General features: G+C 35.9%; 2 protein-coding genes and 1 long non-coding RNA gene across 3 annotated transcripts; all 3 read left to right on the top strand.

Annotated features, from left to right (window-relative positions):
• The first annotated feature begins 375 nt into the window (after positions 1-375).
• LOC114542439 lies at positions 376-910 on the top strand. The gene is made up of 3 exons (XR_003689634.1): positions 376-414; positions 652-727; positions 810-910. It is a non-coding gene; the product is annotated as an uncharacterized LOC114542439 (long non-coding RNA).
• Positions 911-8,186: 7,276 nt separating this feature from the next.
• Positions 8,187-11,157, top strand: LOC114542446. Its single transcript, XM_028561992.1, has 9 exons — positions 8,187-8,225; positions 8,454-8,628; positions 8,821-8,867; positions 9,307-9,394; positions 9,600-9,804; positions 9,949-9,989; positions 10,272-10,349; positions 10,544-10,619; positions 11,023-11,157. Exons 1-7 carry the CDS (start codon positions 8,187-8,189, stop codon positions 10,295-10,297), a joined length of 621 nt encoding a protein of 206 aa, XP_028417793.1. The 3' UTR covers positions 10,298-10,349; positions 10,544-10,619; positions 11,023-11,157.
• A 5,132-nt stretch (positions 11,158-16,289) lies between these two features.
• LOC114542438 lies at positions 16,290-19,124 on the top strand. The gene is made up of 8 exons (XM_028561985.1): positions 16,290-16,511; positions 16,797-16,962; positions 17,327-17,520; positions 17,787-17,928; positions 18,030-18,104; positions 18,187-18,555; positions 18,645-18,830; positions 18,967-19,124. Exons 1-8 carry the CDS (start codon positions 16,377-16,379, stop codon positions 19,122-19,124), a joined length of 1,425 nt encoding a protein of 474 aa, XP_028417786.1. The 5' UTR covers positions 16,290-16,376.
• The last annotated feature ends 796 nt before the right edge of the window (positions 19,125-19,920 follow it).

The following is a 19,920-nucleotide window of genomic DNA, read 5'->3' on the forward strand; positions in this document are numbered from 1 at the left end:
TATGAGTATAACAAGACAAATTCAATAGTCCTGACCTCTTTCTCTAAACTGTTCTCGTAAAAGAGTTTGAAACAATTTATTTTGTTTTCAATGTGACAGACGCGAGAGGAACTTCTGGGGCTCTCGAATCTGAGATGCGCGCATTTGCAATGGAAAAAGATCTGAGTGGAAACTACGTTGTTTTTTGGAATCACCTTTAGTTTGAAGTCCTGTATGAATGGTTAGATGATCAACTGAAAATAGGTTAGTGATAATCCTTATACTGCTCTAGCTTTTTAACAGTTCTTCTTAAAGCGCCCCCCCCGGCTATCCCTCAATAGCAATCAAACTCAGTAACGTATCTCTCCTATCAGGCGACTATTATTTGAGAGTCTTGTTGGAACAAAACGACGGGGAGACGCCGATAACAAATGTGTGAGTCCACGACATTTATCTATCAGGATTTGCAAATATTCAAACTACTGTCTTGCTTCCCGCTGCATAAAAACGATTCTAGATACCTAATATATAATATACCTCAGCGTCCTATTTTCCATATTGCATGCTGCACAGTTCGCACAATGTTATTTGTCCTGCAGTATGTAGTAGAGAAGTATAGAATCATGGATGAAACAATTCACGATTCGATCGACTTTTCTATTTTGTTTTCAGGCTCGAGTTGTTTAACGATCTTTACCACAGATTCCGATTGACAACTAAACCAACTATGAAAGCAGTGTGCCTTCAGGTGAGGATGTCGTTTAGCGAGAGTCTAGCCATGTGTAGACTTCGAAGAATGAATGAAACAAGTTGGAATATTTTATTCACAGGCGATGACTAAAGTTTATGGAAAATGTCAGGAAGAGATTGGCGCTTTTAATGACACCAAGCTAAGGATCATCTGTTATTGATCCAGTGTTACTACAGGAGCCTGAACTAAACTAACTTTATTCATACTGTTTCGTATTTTTAGCACTTACATGAAAATGGCATCACCCACAGGGATTGGAAGGTAAGCGCGCACTTATTTATTTATCACTACTAGTAGTCTTTATATCCTAATCTTTAACGACCATAATTTAACTTTTTCTTCTCTAGCCAGAAAATGTTTTATTGTGTTCCTCGGATGACGAAACTCTTATAAAGGTTTGTGTCGGTTGTGTATTGAACTTAATCTCAATTCCGAGTTTTGTCCGTGATTTCGTTTCACGAAAGCAGAGCGCATTCTGCGAACGTTTTTTGCGTTAATGGTGAAGACTAGCCGACGGTCACGTTCGACAGACGAGTCTCTGCGAGCAAATAAAATACTCAGTTGCGTAGCCAACACGACAATTTAGTCATACTCTGCTAATATTTTGGAGTTCATTCACTGTGAAAACAATGAATTTCTAAAGAAATTAATATGATAATAACATAAAATTTGCATAGCATGGCTGAAAATGCTTCATGTAAGATCACATCGAAGGAATATGCATCCTCATTGACACACGTGGTGGGTTAAAAACGCGCTAGTTCTTCCGATAAATTAAAGAACAGTTCCATACCTATACTTTTGTACGTGTAAAACTTTTCGCTTGATTTTCTTTTAATTGTGAGAATCCAACCGTGCAGCAAACATTAAATCAAGCGATAACACTAAACTTGATTGTGATAGCCCTGAGTATATACCGCTATAATAGCTTTGTTCCTCAAAATGATATGCTGGATTCCCCGTCCAGGTATAACTTCTAAAACACGCCTTATTTTTACTTGTATTCCAATGCGCCTAGGTTAGTAAAAAACCTGACAAACCCGCTGGAGGGGTAAGAATGGAAAAATAGAAAAAAAATTCATCGTGTAAACAATTTATTTCTAAATCAAAAACTCACTCTTACATAAGCCACTTATTGAAATATTTTCGCTATATATTTCAGTCAGATGGGTCTCTCAGTGATTTCTCATTCCTTAGTGAACAAATAGTATTTCAGTGAATTGCTAGAACATACCTGAAGAACAGCTATAAACTTCAATTCTTAAAGATATGTTGCGTACCATGTCTTTGGATGAATGCGGATGTAAAGCGCGGTTAGAGTTGGTGATAGGACATTTTCCACTAGTGAGTCTCTAATGAAATGAGTAATTTGTTAAACAATTAATCTTAATCACACATTAAAAGTTATATATGACCGCATGGAAATGATGTGATTCATATAACGTGAGAGGGTAATCTGTAGGAGCCTTGCTTATTAATCCAGCTAACCCTGACTAATCCATTTATTTTGTTATGAGCGAATTTTTGCCCGTCGGAACTATAGGATACAGAGTAGGTCTTCACCCACTAATTATAATTACGGCGACTTTGAGTGAAATCGCTCCGACAACATCTTTCTTGCCGAAGTCAATTTGAATGCATTGGTCCTGGTAATTTTTCCGTGCAGATCAAGAAGCTGCCTCATTTAAGCGACCATGTCCTGTCGACTTATCCGCATTCCCAACACTTGTTGCTATTATCTGGGATGTTATGTGTCTTCAGTACGGGGGGCAATAATTAGTATCAATTATTCTATCTTCCGGCACCAAAACACCATCGAAACAATCATCAACAAAAATGAAACGATAATGCAGATAATTGTGCCATATATGGGGCCTCCAGAATTGAAACCAGTCGAGGTACAGCGTTATTTCAATTGATTTTGTGAAATCTTTACTGGGCGTTAACTTCGAATTTTATCACATTCCCATATAGGGGAATTACTGAATAAAAATATAATGTCCAACAGTCTTAATATGACATAATAATAAACTGAACATATACCATGTAGCCTGCAATATTTACCTTGCTTGGTATGTCAGTCCATCAAATCCATGTATGGCACAGCGATGGATGGAGGTGTAGTCAGTGATAAGAGAAAGGTAATAATTGTTAGCGATTCCTGGGTTGCCATAATTTATTTGATCTAAAATTGAGAAACAAGGAACAAGTAAATTAATCCCCGAGCGGGCGCGGAGCGCCTGCGAGGGTACTAATTCCGCTCGGAGATTAGGAATTACACCCGAAACCCGGTAGAACATAGGCGAATCCGAAGTTGTCCAAATTCTTTGTCATGGACGGTCGACGTTGGGTGGTTTTGTAAGTTATGCGCATGCGCGAGTAACGTCTGGTAATCAACGAACGTTCTGATTGGCTAAGACAGAAATTTTGTATTTCAATGAGAACGTCAGCAATTTATATTAACTGTCATTTCGTAAACAGTTTTGTAAAAGCGTTTCATAAACTTTGTGCAAAGAAAGTAAAACGAGAAGAAACAAGATATATGAAGCATGACAGTTAGCAAAGATGAACAATAATTCATAATCAGCAAACTTATAAATGTTCTCAAAGACATAATGTACGTGTTTACTTTGTTTATTTCGTATTTGTTTCGCGATAAGAATGAGCCGTATTTGTATACTTTTCAGCTTTGTATGCCGTTTATTTGTTAAATTTTCAGCTTTTTATGCAAACGCATAAACCTGTGAAAGGCTATTACACCTTTGCTTTAACTTCAAAAAGTGTTTTTGAAAGTGTAATTTGAATTTTGGTATCAAAAATATACACTATATTTATAAAGTATAAAACTTTTTGCCGCCGTTGTCGACTGCAAAATACAGAATAAAATAACATATGAAGTTTAATTTTTCTTTGTCTGTGAAGATTTTGTACTGTTTTAATCGTTCGAAACTTCGATTTTAAACCGTTACTTAATTGCTGGCATGGTATAATGCAGCGGGCAATGTTTACACTAAATTGAACGGGCAATGTTTAGACTAGCTTTATGATTATTTTTGTATCGAATGATGGAAACATTAGCTATAATATACTCGGTAAAATATAATAAGACTGATTTGAGTTTTGTGTCATTTCATAATATAAGTTTAGGTCAGGTTAACTCAGGAAATTGTGTACTTGGTTTAAAATAGCGAGGGGTTGCTGCATGCATGTATTTCTAATATATTATTGTCCATAGTTGCGAGGTTATCAGCATTGTGACATCCCAGGTTCGTGCGTACCGCTACCGTGGGACAACATTCCTTAGCGAGCAATAATATTTCAGTGAATTGCTAGAACATACCTGAGGAACCGCCATAAACTTCAATTCTCAAAGATATGTTCTATATGCAATAGAATCTACAATTGAGATTACAAGAACATCACTTTCACACAATTGAAACTATAATTGTATATGAATCACAAGGCCCTATACTGTATAGTAACAGCATGTATTTTGTGACTTCTATAACAAAAAGAATAAACCGAACAAAATGGAGGCTGTTTTCTTTCATATTCACATAATACCCCAAACCCTGTATATTGGTAAATGGCAATTACATAATAGGAAAGGGAGAAAAATAAATCTATTTTTGATAACACTAGTGTAAAATAAATGACATATGGAACTGTACAGCAAAATAGTGTGTAGGCATAATTCTTGTCATGCCTTCCATCCCCAGATATCATGAAATTATCTTGGTTTTTTAATTTTTAAATTAATCCGTTTAATTTAAAAAGCACAAAAATACCACCAAAATATAGCTGAAGAAAAATACTTTAACCCAATCGCTTCTGTTTTAATCCAGAAATTAATCAATATTGCTGTTAACCTGACACTGCAGCGCAGCTCTAAAAATCATATCAAATTACATGGGATTAAAAACGGAAATATAACTCACCTTTGGAATTTCGTTATTTTCTTCGTTAATTTTATCCTGTCGTTTTTTAACTGTTACATGTAAACTGTAAAGGCTTTAGTTATCTTTTCTGATAGTTTTTAAGTCAGGATGGGCAGAAAAACTCGAAAAATATAGCTTTTTTTATTTGTTATTGTGTATAGCGAGGCGTTGCTCAGCCGCACGCACATGTGGTTGTCACGTGAGGTTAGAGGTATCAAAAACGTAACGTTGCCTACCCCGTGGGGGTAAAATAAGCCCGGTAATCGATTTCCGGGGTAAAATTATCCCTAGAAGTCATAATTGTCAAATTTTCGCCAATATGGTGATAATTATATGCACATTTTCCAGTTTCCATTTGTAAACACGTTTGTTGGAAATATCACTACAAATCGCCAAAGCGACTGTATTTCAAGTAAAATAGATGAAAATATTGATCCCAATGTATACTAGAAATATTTGGAGGTTTTTAGGCGAGATTTTTGGAAGGCTTTGCGTATTTTCGCTTCTCTAAAATTCAACTTTAAAAAGTACAAGTTCGGCAATAAATATCTTGGCTTATAGGAAAGCTTTTGAAATGAACTAAATTTATACAAATAGGTAAATGTTTTTTCTTTGAGATAACACAATTTCTGGTTGATTTGATAAAATACTTCCAGATAAAATCGAAATTATCTGTGTGCGCCGTTTACGAGCAGACAGCAATGAGTTTAGTGGTCTCATATTTATTAAAATGGGTGAAGTATTCGCACAGTAATCACAAGTTTAAATCAGCTTACCACTTTGAAATATCCTCTGATCGGACGTCTAACTGAGAGGATCCCTCAAGTGCCGCATCCTGTCCTGTTTGAGAAGTTACGAGAACTTCGTCTTGGGTATTGGTTACTCCTTACTCTGTTGGAAGTTCCATTCTGTTGTATGAGGACAACACTTGTAGTTGGTGTGGTGAAAGGATGCAGATTGTCCGTTGGATGTTGTGCTTTTGTATTAGAGACGGACCACATTAGATATCAGCGCAAAATTGACACATTCATGGGAATCGAACCCAATCTCCTAAAAAGGAGTATCCAAAATGTGTTCTTTGTGTGGCCAGGAAAAAGCGAGAGCTACAGGGCAACTCGCAAACCGACTGGCAGACAATACGAACGTACAACACAAAACACACAACCGACGACACAACATCCAACAACCCACAACCCACTAACTCTGTAGCTGAAACGACAAAAAATATGGTGAGTTGTTCCTAGAAAAGCAAGCATTCACAATTAGCTTGAAGGCAATTGTGGCTAGGGTTTAACTGACGGCATGGGTTTGGGGTGGCTTCTTAGGGTTGGATACTGAAACTAAACTACGATCGTCTTTGTCTGAAAAACACAAAAAAAAGTATTAGTAGCTCCCTAGAAAACGAAGAGCAAAACACAGTTAGACAAGCAGTGAGCCGTGTTTCCAGATACGGGGACAGAGATTCTTAGCTAACAGAGTGGCCACGGGGATCTACTTCTATTAAAAAAATAATTACACATACCTTGATCCTACCTAAAAGAAAGAACTCACTCACCTGAAGAAAACGGTTGCAGACGGCTCTGTTTTATAGCCTGTAGGCTCTTGCATAATTCAGCAAAATTAAGACAACTTGATTGGTTATTTCTGTGCACAGGTCAATTTGTCATTGGTCAATTTTTGTACTCCACGATTGGTTCAATAAAAACCAATCAGATTGGTTAATCTATATTCAAATTTTTATCCCGTTTCTGTGATATTTGCAAGGTGATTGCACAACAAATGTTCGATTTCACACACGTTTTGGAGCATATTCCAAGCCAATGTATCACAGTATGTGTGTATTTGTTCGATTATTTCTCTGATGAAGTTCACAAAAAATTACAGTTCAATCATTATTAAAAGGCTTTATTTTCCCACTAGCTTCAGAACCCCATCGAGCAGGAAAGTCGGAATTTAAAAGGCAAGTAAATCTTTCAAACTGTTGTAGCATTTGAATTATGTGGTACATTAAACTACTGAACCTTTCAGAATATTGTCGAATTGGGCATGGCATGGAATAATAGTAAATATAAAAACTGACAAAATCGCAAATGTAGTAAATTTCAAGGCTAAATATCGCAAATTCCAGTGGAAATATGGCGTTTTACCGCCATGCATACATAGCTATTCACAGGTATGTTATTCACGCGTTTTATATATTCAATATTACACATCAAAGCGGCCTAATCCTTAGGATATTGCCCAAAATGCAAACGAAAACCGGTTGCAGTGGTTTAGATCAAATATTCAGTACTATTTTGATATATTTAGCGTCAAAATCGAGCCTTTAGAAGATTTTTGCCGATTTTTTATATAAACATACCTGATGATATGAATTATCGCATCACCGGCAATAATATTTCATTATAATAAAAATATGGAAAACAAATTCGGGCAAAAAGCCGAAATTCTGACCTAGTTCCTATTCGAGTTTGTCTTAAGCACGTGCTTACCAACGATTATCGCTTAGCACTTATGAAATGCTATTTCTTCGATTCTTTTGCACATCCTAGCCCAAGAATTACTCAGAATTACAACAGATTGATAACATGTAAAATTGGGACGATTCGAAGACAACAGAGTACCAAAAAAGCAAAAAGATATGGAATTTCTAAAATATATCTTGCTATGGGTGAGTAATTTGAGATAACAAAGCAACCTATTATTTTGATTATTGTTTTTACTTATAATACAATGCAGGTTATAACTATATGCTGGTTGGAATATACTATTCAAACAATCGTTTCAACTGCTATCGTTTAGTGGTATTCCGGGGTCTTTAGTCCAAATATTTCTGAGATATTTAATGTCTTGCTTCTGTGCAACATTATTGTCGGGAGTAATAGCCTATTTTGCTGTACAGTTCCATTTATCATTCATTTTACACTAGTGTTATATAAAATATAATTTTTTTATTCTCTCTTTCCTATTATGTAATTGCAGAACGAATATTCAATATATTAGTGTACCACATAAAAACTCATTATAACAATCGCTATCGGACGTCTATTGCATCGGAGATACGACTTCGAAGTTAAATTCAAAAGACTGCTCCCAACATAGCTATTTGGAAAAGTTTACTAAACTTTCGCCAACGCCTCAAGTTGTCATACCACTGTTAGAATTTCTTCCTGGTATGTTTCTTAAAGTTTCGTAAATTAAGAAATCTTTTGCGAAATATCAATGTACCCCCTAAAGAGAGGATTCTTATTGAGCAATTTTGCCGCTAACCATAGTTGATCGCCTTTTTGTACAATCAGCTGTGTTAAAAATCTCGTATTTCTGTTTACCAGATGATGGAGATTTGGATAAACAGGAAATCGCATACATAAAAGGTATATGTATAGCTTTCGGTTGCCAGTCATGATATCAGGATTGAAACCGCACATCAAAATGGGCCTCTTGTAAATATAATCAATAAAAATATACCTGGAACGTGTAGTAGGTGAAGCCACGAATGGAAATTGAGGAATACTAAAATGGTGGCTAGGAATATTTTTGTATACCTCTTCTCAGCTGTACGCAGTTCAGCGGACAGCTAGTGATTTGCATCGGTTATCAAGCCAATCAGATTACGGCTAGTTCATTTATAATACCCAGCCTCCTCTTTTTGACGTGATTTGCTAGCCTGATTTCGTATTATAATTGGGTCAATTTTGTTTATTTTCCAGACTTGGTCTTGAAGCTAGAGGAAGAATTGCATACTGTAACATCTTCATCGTCCAAATAATTACACATCCCGGCAGGTGCAGTATACAATTTATTTGAAAACATTGTTGAAACAAGCATTATATGACTGCAGCCTCGTTAGAAATGCCTTAACTTTTGCAGTCTTTTGTCTTTTTGTCACCCAGTTACATTTTCGAACTTCTGGTCAAAGTACGAAATCACTCGAGAAAGTGATTTCATTGTCCGTTGCAAGTGAGTTGATGAAGTTGTTTCCGAGCTTGTTTCAACATTTCATTTGTTAAATTTGGATGTGCAAAGGATTTTAGGCGATTATTGAGTTGGAGCAAGCTCTGCATGATTCAATATGCCAGTATTGCAGCAAAATATTGTTAAAACTGGGAAATGAAATGCATACATTATTTAAGCAAATCTTCTTCAATGTAGATCAAATTGGTGGTGCAATACAAAGACAGTTTGCAGACGCCTTGAAAGTACGTATACAGTAGTCTTTGACATGATAGAAGACTTTGTGGTAGAAATTTGGGGAAAGGGCTCGTATGTTGATATTTTTTGACGTTCATTGCTGTAATAGCTTTCTTGTAACTCCACTTATCTACATGTCTTCAAACAGTCGTTAACCTGGTTTCCTTTGTGTCGTAATTGTTGTAAACAATCATTTTCGTAAACAATCATTTTCACGGATAATTTAATCTAGTCCAATCTTTCCACATTATTGCATCCCAGGTAGTTTTTCAGAACGGCGATGCATTAGGGTCGAGCGAAAAGAAAGATGTGCAACAAGCTGGCACATTTACGGTGCAATCATCTCAACCTGTGTGTATTAAAAGTAAACTCTGCATGGCAGGTAGTTAATGAAAAATGAGACAATTCATGTATTGCTGTAGCTAAATTAAGTTTCGTGTTTTTTAGGTTCATGTTCAACAGCCAGCGAATGACGGTTGGAAGAGGAAGCAACTTGATGTTTGGTCAACCAGCAAAGCAGCTGGTGACGACAAAGGTGATCAATTACGTCCACCATACCATTAAGCTACAAGATGATCTTTTGTATAGTCATTTTTTAATAACGGTGATTGATTTAGGAAACCTATAACGGCTCTTCATTACTTTTTGACGCTCTTAAGAAGTTCTACTGTATAATTCTACAACAAATCTGAGGAATTACAAACTGATTTCATATTCTAATTGGGAAACTCGTATTTTAGGCTATTCTCTGCTAGTTGGGCTATTCCCTATAGTTATGCTGATCGGATTCATATCTTTACAATTACGTGTGGCTCCAGGAAATCTGATCAGAACTTTTCATGCTACAGCGATATACCAGTGGAACTTCAAAATCTACATGTCATTAAGAAACATCAGATATTTGTTGGAATCCTCAAAAGTTCTAAACTCTTCGTACAAAAACAGGTAGAAATTTTTTTAATATATATTTTGAAAGAAGAGTATCTAACCCCTCATCGTTTCTGGATTACTACTACTTTTAAGCGGTGTACATGCAATAATACCACTACACTATCAGTGGCAATTCTAAGGGCGTCCCCTTTTCCACAGGAACAACGTGAACTACTTGACAAAAATGGGGATTGCAATAGGTAAGTTAAAAAAATTAAATCGTAGGAAAATGTCTGGTTTCATGTTACCTTTTAATATAAAATTTGCCCAGGTTCGTCCAGATGAATTGTTCGTCTCCTGTATAAATACAGCTAATGTGATTTTTATACAGATTAATCTTACTGGACCTTTTGATGGTGCTTCCTTAGGTCGAAATTCTAAATCGGTTAGGGTTTTGTGTGTTGTTAAAACTGATATAGGAACGATATTTCATATCCTAGTCCGTTACGTTAATTCACAATGATTATCCTTTGTTTTGTAAGAGTTTTGGTCTATGGAACCGAGTTGAGACACAAAAAACTATTTTTGTTGAGCCACGACGAAAAAACGAATTTACAGAGGTTAGTTCTATTGCCATCCAGCGAAATCTTAAGACTAGACTTTTTAACAAATGAATATATAGTTAAACAGTTCATCTGTACGTTTTTACGAGGACGAAAAACGGATCATTTTGATCAGGAGGTTATGTTCAACTAAATAACTCGCAATGAACAAGCTGATTGAGGTTTGTCAAAGGATTTATGGTCTGTTTTAGGCAATGGAAGGATTTTATGAAAACGTTCGCAACCCAGAGAACAAGGGTGCTGTTTCTTGTCGTTTGCCAAAGAAAGGTATGGTGTCTACTGTATTTTTTCGACGTATTAATACCAAAGTCTTTAAACACATACATTTAAGACGGCTTGTCAAGTTTAAACCTTGTATAGTAATAAGCTTGTTGGCGAATCTGCTGAAAACCTGTCAGATTTGGTGGAAATAGGTAATAATTTCATGTCCAGTGTCCGCGAATATAATCCTTGATTCAAATCTTTTAGTATAAGCAATTAGGTCAGGGTTAGGGTGAGGTTTAGAATTAAAAGTTAGGAATAATTTCGTGCATCCTGGACATGAAACAAGCTATGGACATGAAACTATGATCGAAACATACAAGTCAAACACATCCTGATAACAGATCGTCAAAAAAATTGATACGAGCCTCGGTGTTTTACAAGAAACTCCTGTGTTTCTCACGTTTAGGTCAGCAAAACCGGGAAACGAAGATTTAACTGTTGAAATTGACGTTTTCTATTGATTTTTGTTTGAGACCGAAAGTATGTGTGCCAGGATCAGGTGACCAGCTGTGCATTCACCCCAGGTTCTTGAACAAGAAACACACACGGCCAAGGCAAGTGTAAATGACTTCATTGACCGTTGGTAAATAGGCTTGTAGCTCAAATTCTACATACCATGTACCCATTTTCTTACACGGTCGATACACTGAATAATTTACTATCTACTGTATAGGTGCACAGGTTGTATAACCACCCTCGCGATATTTTGCCCTTAAAATAAGGTAGTAATCCCCACAGTTCATGAAAGTTCTCTTGACTATTTTCAGAGGCATTTGTGCCGTACAAAGGTGTTATCATGCAAAGACGTGTCATTACTATAATTTGCTGCAACAAGGTACTACCACTAAGAGATGTTTATATTGGGCTATTCGGCCATTGCCATTGGCGTATACAGTATCGTCAGATATTGTTTGGTATTCACTATATTAAATATACACACTAAATTTAGGCTCAACTCAACATATATATGCTCATGCTGATCGGATTCATATCTTTACAATTACGTGTAACTGCAGGAAATTTAATCGGAACTTATTTCATCCTACAGCGATATACCAGTGGAACTTCAAAATCCACATGTCATCAAGAAACATCAGATGTTTGTTTGAATCCTCAAAACAGTACCCGACTCCGTAGTTTTAAATTCTTCGTACGAAAACAAGTAGAAATTTTGTAATATATTTTGAAAGGAGAGTCTCTAACCCCTCTTCTTTTCTGGATTACTACTATTTTTAAGCGGTGTACATGCTATAATACCACTACACTATCAGTGGCAATTCTAAGGGCGTCCCCTTTTCCACAGGAACAACGTGAACTACTTGACAAGCCTGGGTATTGCAATGGGTAAGTTACAGAAAAATAAAATCGGGGAAAAATGTCTGGTTTCATATTATCTTTTATTATAAAATTTTTAATATCTTGAAGTTAATTCTTAAAGAAAATTGTACTACGAGGATGGTTGCTTTCGGATTTTGCGGGAAAATTTAGATAGTTCGATCCTGCGATTTCATGAGTCAAATTTCGCCAGTGTAATATAGTACAAATCAACATAGAAATTCGTATCGTCAATATCGTCAATTAAAGAAACAATAGGGTGAAATGTCAGTATTTTCAAACAGCTTTTGGAAATCAACAGGCAAAAAAACACGTGCTTTATATGTAACAAGACGCCTACTAGGCGTTATATGATCGCGTCGTTCACAGCGGCGTAGCCAACCTCGTACCCAGGGTCTTTACTCTACTCGTGGGGAGAAAAGACCCTGGTTGGGGCTGGTCACGTGAGCAATTAAAATTATATCGCCACAGGGGGTGTGGCAGAGTGTCGTATTACATGCTTACACTTGTAGCGTTCTTTCATTCGAAATCGCTATTATGTTCTTGCTTCGACCATATCGCTGTTTTGTTAACAAACGAGTTATTCTTAATCCAAAGCATGTTTTTTTGTCTGGAAAGTGCCTATTTAGAGAAGAATGTAATGTCTGCATTGAGAAGGGATATACAAAGTCCGTAAATTTTCATCTACTGCCCATGTTGGTGTTCGCGAAATACAAGTTGCGCGACAAATAATATGCTAATGCTTTCTGGAGAGAAGTATTAAAATTGTCCTGTAACATCATTTCTATTGTCGTTTCGCCCTTAAATTAAACTATTTAATGAAAGACCAATATCTGGCCTTAACATGAGCAGAATCCAAGCGTGTGATAGTTGAAGAGAAATTGCATAGTTTACTGGTATATTACCGTATATAAAACTGTGCGTTTTATATTAAATATAACCCTGTTGCACCCAAGTTTACTTTTACAGTTTATTAATGCCATAAAATTTTTAATTTTTATGCTAAATAATTGCAGTTTGCTTTTAATAAATCAAAAATAATCATCAGTAAACTAGTTAAGATTATAGTCCAACTATACTATGGCTGGACTTCCACACCACCACTAGTTAAATGCTTGTGTGTTAAAAGCAGACAAAAAATTAGAATGCTGTTCAACAAACTTAAAAATTTCAACTTGATACACTGACACATTAACAAATGAACTTTATTTTCATTTTAATATTGTGGAGCATTTTAATTTGATTTTCTAGTTCACAATTAAGGTAGTTTTGCAGTAAAGACACAAACTGTGTACCATTTTATACAGATTTAAACTTGAGTAAATATACTATTCTAAATAGGAAAAGCATTAGAAGTTAGAACCAAAACAATAAACATGACAAAAGAAAATATATTTATGCTAAACAATCAATTTTGACACCAGGCTATTTGTAGTGCACAATTCCATGTCCCACAAACCTCTTAGATGAAGCAAGAAATCCTAAAGCAACTTTGTTCATGTGAAGATAAATGTAAATGTTTACAGCAGACATTGTAGAGTTTGCTGTAGAACAAGCGTGTTGATAATTTGAGACAGAAAACAACCCTGCAGTGTTAAGATTGATATACAGGCTTCAAACTTCCAAGGGCATGCAGAAATTGTTATGTGCTTTTAACAATATATTTTATTTTCTTTATTTAAGTTAATTATGTTTGCACATCACATATACATTGTGTTTTAAAAGAAGGGACCTTATTGGCTATTAGTTTAAACATAGTTGTGATAAACTCTTGTGCTTGACAACATTTTATTAGTTTGGAAACATCTTGTTTTCTTTATACACCCTCAGGCATTTAAATTCTAACAAATAAATCCTTTTCAATAACTCGCAGTTTTTTTTTGTTCACTATGTTTTTTGGAATGTTTAAACGTTTCCATCTTATGTGCATATGTAGGAATAGTTCTATCTACATAAATAAACATAAATATTTTTAATAAGCAATAAATGAACAGTCCTCAAGAAAATGATCCTAATATTAGTGAGGTTGCTTGCGTTGAAAATGTTTTTCCATGCAATGTTATATTTTATATTTCTGAATCTTCGTCAGCTAATTCACCTGCTAAGGTATAGTGTATAAGAATGTTTTCTTGTGTCAGTTGATCCATCTGGTGGCCAACTCTTCCAACACCTCTGACATCCATCATATGTCCTTGTGTTGTCCCCCAAACAGATGGCTCAGTTCTTCTGGCAACCTCAAGTTTTTTGTTTGCCATATCCAATACTTGTGCAGTCTATAAAAAAGTAATATATCATTCATACTATTTAGACAAATCACAGTTTTTTGATTATGTATCAATTTTTGAAACACTGCAATATCCTGAACCAAACCATGGTTCATATTCATATTATGAAACATGAATCTGATTAAAATGCATAATTTATTTAAGTCTATCATGACTCATTATCAACGCAGAATATTCTGTAAGAAACAACATAGTTAAATTTTAATAAATTTACTTACGTGCAATTCCGATTTCGAACTAGGCGACTGATCGCCGGCAGTGGCAATATTGAAATCTATGCTTCGCTCGAGCCTTGGCTGACGGTTTTGCCACAGAAGGTGAAATTTCGACACAACGTTTAATACGTGTATCTTCTTGTAATGATCGCCGTGTTTCGGTAACAATATTCTTGAACTGAATAAAGTTTAATCTCCAAACCAAATGTGGAAGGTTGTTTATGTCTTGTCGCAACTCGTTGCCATAAACGACCTCCGCGTCTCTTAAAATGGTCTTATTCCTTTCATGAAAGAGATTTTTACTTTGCCCTGGATCAGCGACACAGTTACAACGTCTACAGCGAGAAATAGCTGTCGATTCCCAGTCATTCCCTTCGTTTTGTGTAGAGTTTCTTCGGCGGTCGAGACCCGAGATCGATTGAGTGAAATTTGACCGGATTCACCGGAATTTTTGACTTGTGTAATTTAATATTACTACATGTGTGATGCGTTTGACAACAGGATGTATTTAATTTCAATCCAAGATTTATATAAGTTCATATTAGCGAAAAAGAAATCCAAACTTTTGCGAATTCTGTATAATCAAAACAAAATGATGGCCAATCTAAATTTCAATTTTCAATACAACTCCTCTGTCACCCCTCCCAGATAAGAATTTAAATTTACCACGCGAAATCCGCGTGACACGTGACCAGCCCCAACCAGGGTCTTTTCTCCCCACGAGTAGAGTAAAGACCCTGGGTACGAGGTTGCGGCGTAGCCAGCCCAGCTATGCAAATTTTGTGTCGTAAATGTTCTTAATAATAAAAATGAACAATATACCGAACTATAGTCGCATGTTGAAAGCAGGAGAAACACAAAACAGCCCATTTCGAAACTGCTTGAAATCCTTTAGTGCAGGCTTACTCTGCTCGGCGTGTGCAGTTAGTTGTATGTGTAATGAGTGTAAAGATAAACATAACACTTGCTAGCATTTTGATGGCTTTATTGATTCTACTTTACTGCTTCGAAGTTCGAAGGTGAAACGAAATATGCCCAAAGTGAATACAACACGTGATATAACTAGCAACTTACCTGTGCGCAGGTTCCCGATTAGGGTGATATGGCCTGCAGCTAGCGACGCTGGGGGTCGACCCGAGAGGAAAACAAAAAAAAACAAAACAAGCCGAAACTATAGATCGCTGTCGCTACGCGACGCGATCAACAAGACGCCTACTAGGCGTTATATGATCGCGTCGTTCACAGCGGCGTAGCCAGCCCAGGTATGCAAATTTTGTGTCGTAAATGTTCTTAATAATAAAAATGAACAATATACCGAACTATAGTCGCATGTTGAAAGCAGGAGAAACACAAAACAGCCCATTTCGAAACTGCTTGAAATCCTTTAGTGCAGGCTTACTCTGCTCGGCGTGTGCAGTTAGTTGTATGTGTAATGAGTGTAAAGATAAAGATAACACTTGCTAGCATTTTGATCGCTTTATTGATTCTACTTTACTGCTTCGAAGTTCGAAGGTGAAACGAAATATGCCCAAAGTGAATACAACACGTGCAGGCGATTCGCCAGAATGTATCTATTATAATAACTATGAGATTAGTTTCAGGCGGCAGTTGTTATAGTCGGCAGGTGACTAATCCCGGCCAATCTCGTCGCTTGCATGCCAACAGTACCGGAAATACGTACAATGTAAACACGCTATGTACTCCACGTGCTTCTCGTGCGCATATTTATTTTGAAATACACTTATTTTTTATGAAATAGACACGGAAATTAGTTGTTTCAATAAACAATACAGTATTTACGAAGTACCCTTAAGTTACAATTCTCCTTACATCGTCGTCTGCTGAAGTTACAAAGTTGTTCTTATAAACACCGGTCTTTACTTTGAAATTATTCGACTGATTTTAGCGCACATTTTAAATCATCAATGTCGTTTAGCGAAAATCAAAAAGCAACTCTTTTAACTTATTTTGATAACGGTATGGTTGGTGTTGGGAAGAAGTTTGAAAGCCAGATTGCTGCTGCGTCGGCAGAAACTAGTTTAACTGAAAAGCAAGTGAAGGTTTGTGTAAGCCAATTCAGGTCATAAATATTCATGTTACTGCCAAACATATAAATTAATGCATGTTATGATATGCATATATTCATACAAATAAAGGTATGACTATTTTATACATATTCATACTATATGCAGTTTATAGACATGAAATAAAGCACTAAAGCATTATATAAGTCATAACTTGCTAATAATGAATGCACTGTCAGTATAAAAATTAAAAAATAATGTATTGTCATTACTCACTCAGTAATCAATTAATTTTTTTGTGTGAATTTAATTAATTTACAGAACTGGATTGCCAAACAGCCTCATAGAAGAAAAGGAAAGGCTGCAGATAAAGTTCACAGGGTCAAATCTTCTGAGGCAATAAAATATGCACATTCTACTGTTCCCCGAAAAGATCGCACAAAATGTGGATGGAACATATTTCAGAAAGAGTATGCTACCACTGAGGGTGTGTATTATGCAGTATATCAATATATATTAGTTGATCATTACATGTAGCTATTTCTAGGGTATATGTGAATGGTCATATTTCTCTCAAGTATAATTGGTATGTATTATTATGACAATCCATGTATACCTGGTGTTAGGTAGATGTATATATATCTAAACCAGTATCTCATGCCTAACTAATCTCTGCTGATCGACAGTGCACACTTTTTTCACTTGTTGACATTGATAATTATATATATATATATATATATATATATATATATATATATATATATATATATATATATAATTATATATAGACCAGTATCATAAAAGATTATTGATCTAATAAATTAATGTTGTTTTTGGAATACAATTTTTAGAGGGTAAAAATACCTTAAAAGAATGTGAATTACCTAATTTCAACAAGAAAGCAGCAGCTAAATTTAGGGAAATGCCTGCAGAAGAAAAAGCCAGATATAATCAGTTGGCGGCAGAAGAGGAAAGTACAAATCTTACAGAGCTGCAGAAAACCCATAAAATAAGCAATATTTTTACAAAACTACGCAATAATACGGTAAATGCAAGATTATATAAAAGTTCGCAATAATTCATTAGTATTTTTTATAAACTATAATACATGATTTAATTATCTATATATAATATCATGCATAACTGCTCTATATGCATCTCTTTATATGCCATGCATAACTGCTCTATATGCATCTCTTTATCATTGAATCAATAATAATTGTACAATGATACTGAATGGTATAATATTCTACACCTATTAATTGCAGGTTTCACATTCAATTTATAAATTAATTTTATTTTATTTGCAAGATACTGGAAGATTATGGATGTCACACATTAGTTATTGGTTTCAGAAAGGATAAATATTATATTGCTGAATCTGATTCCATCACCAATAAATTGAGTGATAGAACGATACAACAACTTTACTCTTCTTTATTCAATAACAATGGTAATGACTGTATGATATACGTGTTATGCTTAATTAAGGAAAGAATGCGTGCGTCTTGGTTCTCAATGACCTCGCTAATTAATCTTTTTTGTTATGTTCAGAAGAAAATACTAGGAAGTTTGCTCAAGATAATCAGCTGAGAAAGGATGTACAAGATCTTTTCAACACAAAATATTGTAAGTCACTGATCAACCACCCCTCACTTATAACGATCTTCCAAGGTCACTGAAATCTTATATGCACTATTTATTCATACAGCTGAAGCTACAGGGGAAGACACACCGTTCCCATACAAAAGAAAGCATGAATTCGAAGTTGATGGTTTGCCTTCGGAGATTCCATTCCGAAAACCAAGCGGCTATGGCGTTGGTCAATTGAAAAAAATACTGGAGTCAAGAGACCACATCGGATTCCGCATAAAACAAACAACGTGCAGGGAAAGAGAAACTGCCCCTCGTAGTTTGCTGCCAGCTGCCGCATCCACTGCAAGTGTTGCATTGACATCTTCGTCTTCGCTCTTCACCCATCACTCGCCAATCTCCTCAATAAGCGATCTTGATGTACCTACGGTCACTTCTTTAACCTCAATGACAATGTGCACCACTTCAACTGTTTCATTGCCATCAGGTTTGTGTTCTTCCATTTCTTTAAGCTCAAATTCTTCCCCTTCTAAAAGGTTTGCGCCGACTCATCTTTCTTTTTCTCATCGACTACAGCCTCTTCTTCTCCTTCGACAATAGTCGTATCTTCGCATGTTTCTCAAGATCAGCTAGCTGGTGCAGAAGATCATCTGGTAGAGCAACATGATATGCCAGAAAAAACATCACCCTTACCTTTAAGACAACCTTCTAAAAAGAGATGGCTGGGAAGAAGACCTGTACATAAGCCACAAGAGCCATCTGGTGTGTAAATATTTTCAACTGAACTTGATTATATAATGTATTTTATAGTTTTTTATAGGGTGGTATATTTATGTACGTGGGTTTCCAATATATTACTGACTTTTTACTTAGTATATTTGTCTCGTTGCCATATTAGTTTATCCATTCTGGAGCAAGGTTACAATCATGAATGAAGACGAAATTGCAGTCGCAGAAGGGGTGATTGTACCTGGTAGCAACACGGAAGACAGTTATGTCAGCAATAGCTTCCGTCGTAAGATTTATGTTACGAAAGTTTCAGGTATGAAGCGTTAATAATGAGTGGAGAAATCTTTAGAACAAACAGTATAACTCTATAAGTTACCGTTAGGCAGAGTTATATAGGTGAAAGAATAGTATAGGCGAGTTTACCTAGAAATCAGTCCCTTTTTTGCAGTTAAACAGGAGTGATCCCATGGTTAGGTTAATTTCAATTGATACCTTGAATCAGACAACAAATACATATTAACTGATTAAATAGATAACGTCAGCAGTGGTGAGTTTAAAGAGGGCGTATATACCATACAACCATTCAGTCGCTTAAAACCAGAGACTGGCGTCTCAGAGGGCGTTGGGGGCTTGGTGGGCCTCGAAATTCAACGAAATGGAAGACAGTTAAAGTTGGACAGTGATCAGGAAGAGATATGTGGTGCGAAGGCCTGCCAAGTTCCCCAGGCCCATAATTCGTCTCTGCCAAGTTCAAAGGTTCCCTGGGTTCAGTGTGATTCAGCGCTCTGCAAGAAGTGGTACCACTTGCAGTGTGTGGGTCTCGAAAAAGACACGGAGTTGCCCAGCAAATGGTTTTGTGGATGTTCCGAGCTAAGAGAGAAAACTGTGAGGTAAAATCAATGGTTATGCTCTAGAAATGTAAATCTTTTACAACTGATTTATTTTGCAGAATATCAACCTTTCTTTAAGATAAAAATCTCTAAAATTGCACATGTACAAAGGGAAATTAAATTTACGGCGTATATTTTGTTAAATATCATTTAAGTACAACGAACAGTCTTTGTATAATACTTCCGTTAATAACTTTTCTATTAAATACTTTTTTAGAAGTGGGAAAACGCAG

This window comes from Dendronephthya gigantea, unplaced genomic scaffold, assembly GCF_004324835.1.
Source record: "Dendronephthya gigantea isolate DGI-Jeju-01 unplaced genomic scaffold, DenGig_1.0 000351F, whole genome shotgun sequence".
In the NCBI taxonomy this organism is placed as follows: domain Eukaryota; kingdom Metazoa; phylum Cnidaria; class Anthozoa; order Malacalcyonacea; family Nephtheidae; genus Dendronephthya; species Dendronephthya gigantea.

Coding starts and splice junctions, on each gene's coding strand:
- LOC114542446 (XM_028561992.1), top strand. CDS start 8,187: ATGGTGGCTAGGAATATTTTTGTATACCTCTTCTCAGCT. Junction 8,868..9,306: donor AGTTTGCAGACGCCTTGAAA/GTACGTATACAG, acceptor CGTGTTTTTTAG/GTTCATGTTCAACAGCCAGC. Junction 9,990..10,271: donor AAAAATGGGGATTGCAATAG/GTAAGTTAAAAA, acceptor TTGTTTTGTAAG/AGTTTTGGTCTATGGAACCG.
- LOC114542438 (XM_028561985.1), top strand. CDS start 16,377: ATGTCGTTTAGCGAAAATCAAAAAGCAACTCTTTTAACTTATTTTGAT. Junction 18,105..18,186: donor TCTTTTCAACACAAAATATT/GTAAGTCACTGA, acceptor TTATTCATACAG/CTGAAGCTACAGGGGAAGAC. Junction 18,831..18,966: donor TAAGCCACAAGAGCCATCTG/GTGTGTAAATAT, acceptor TTGCCATATTAG/TTTATCCATTCTGGAGCAAG.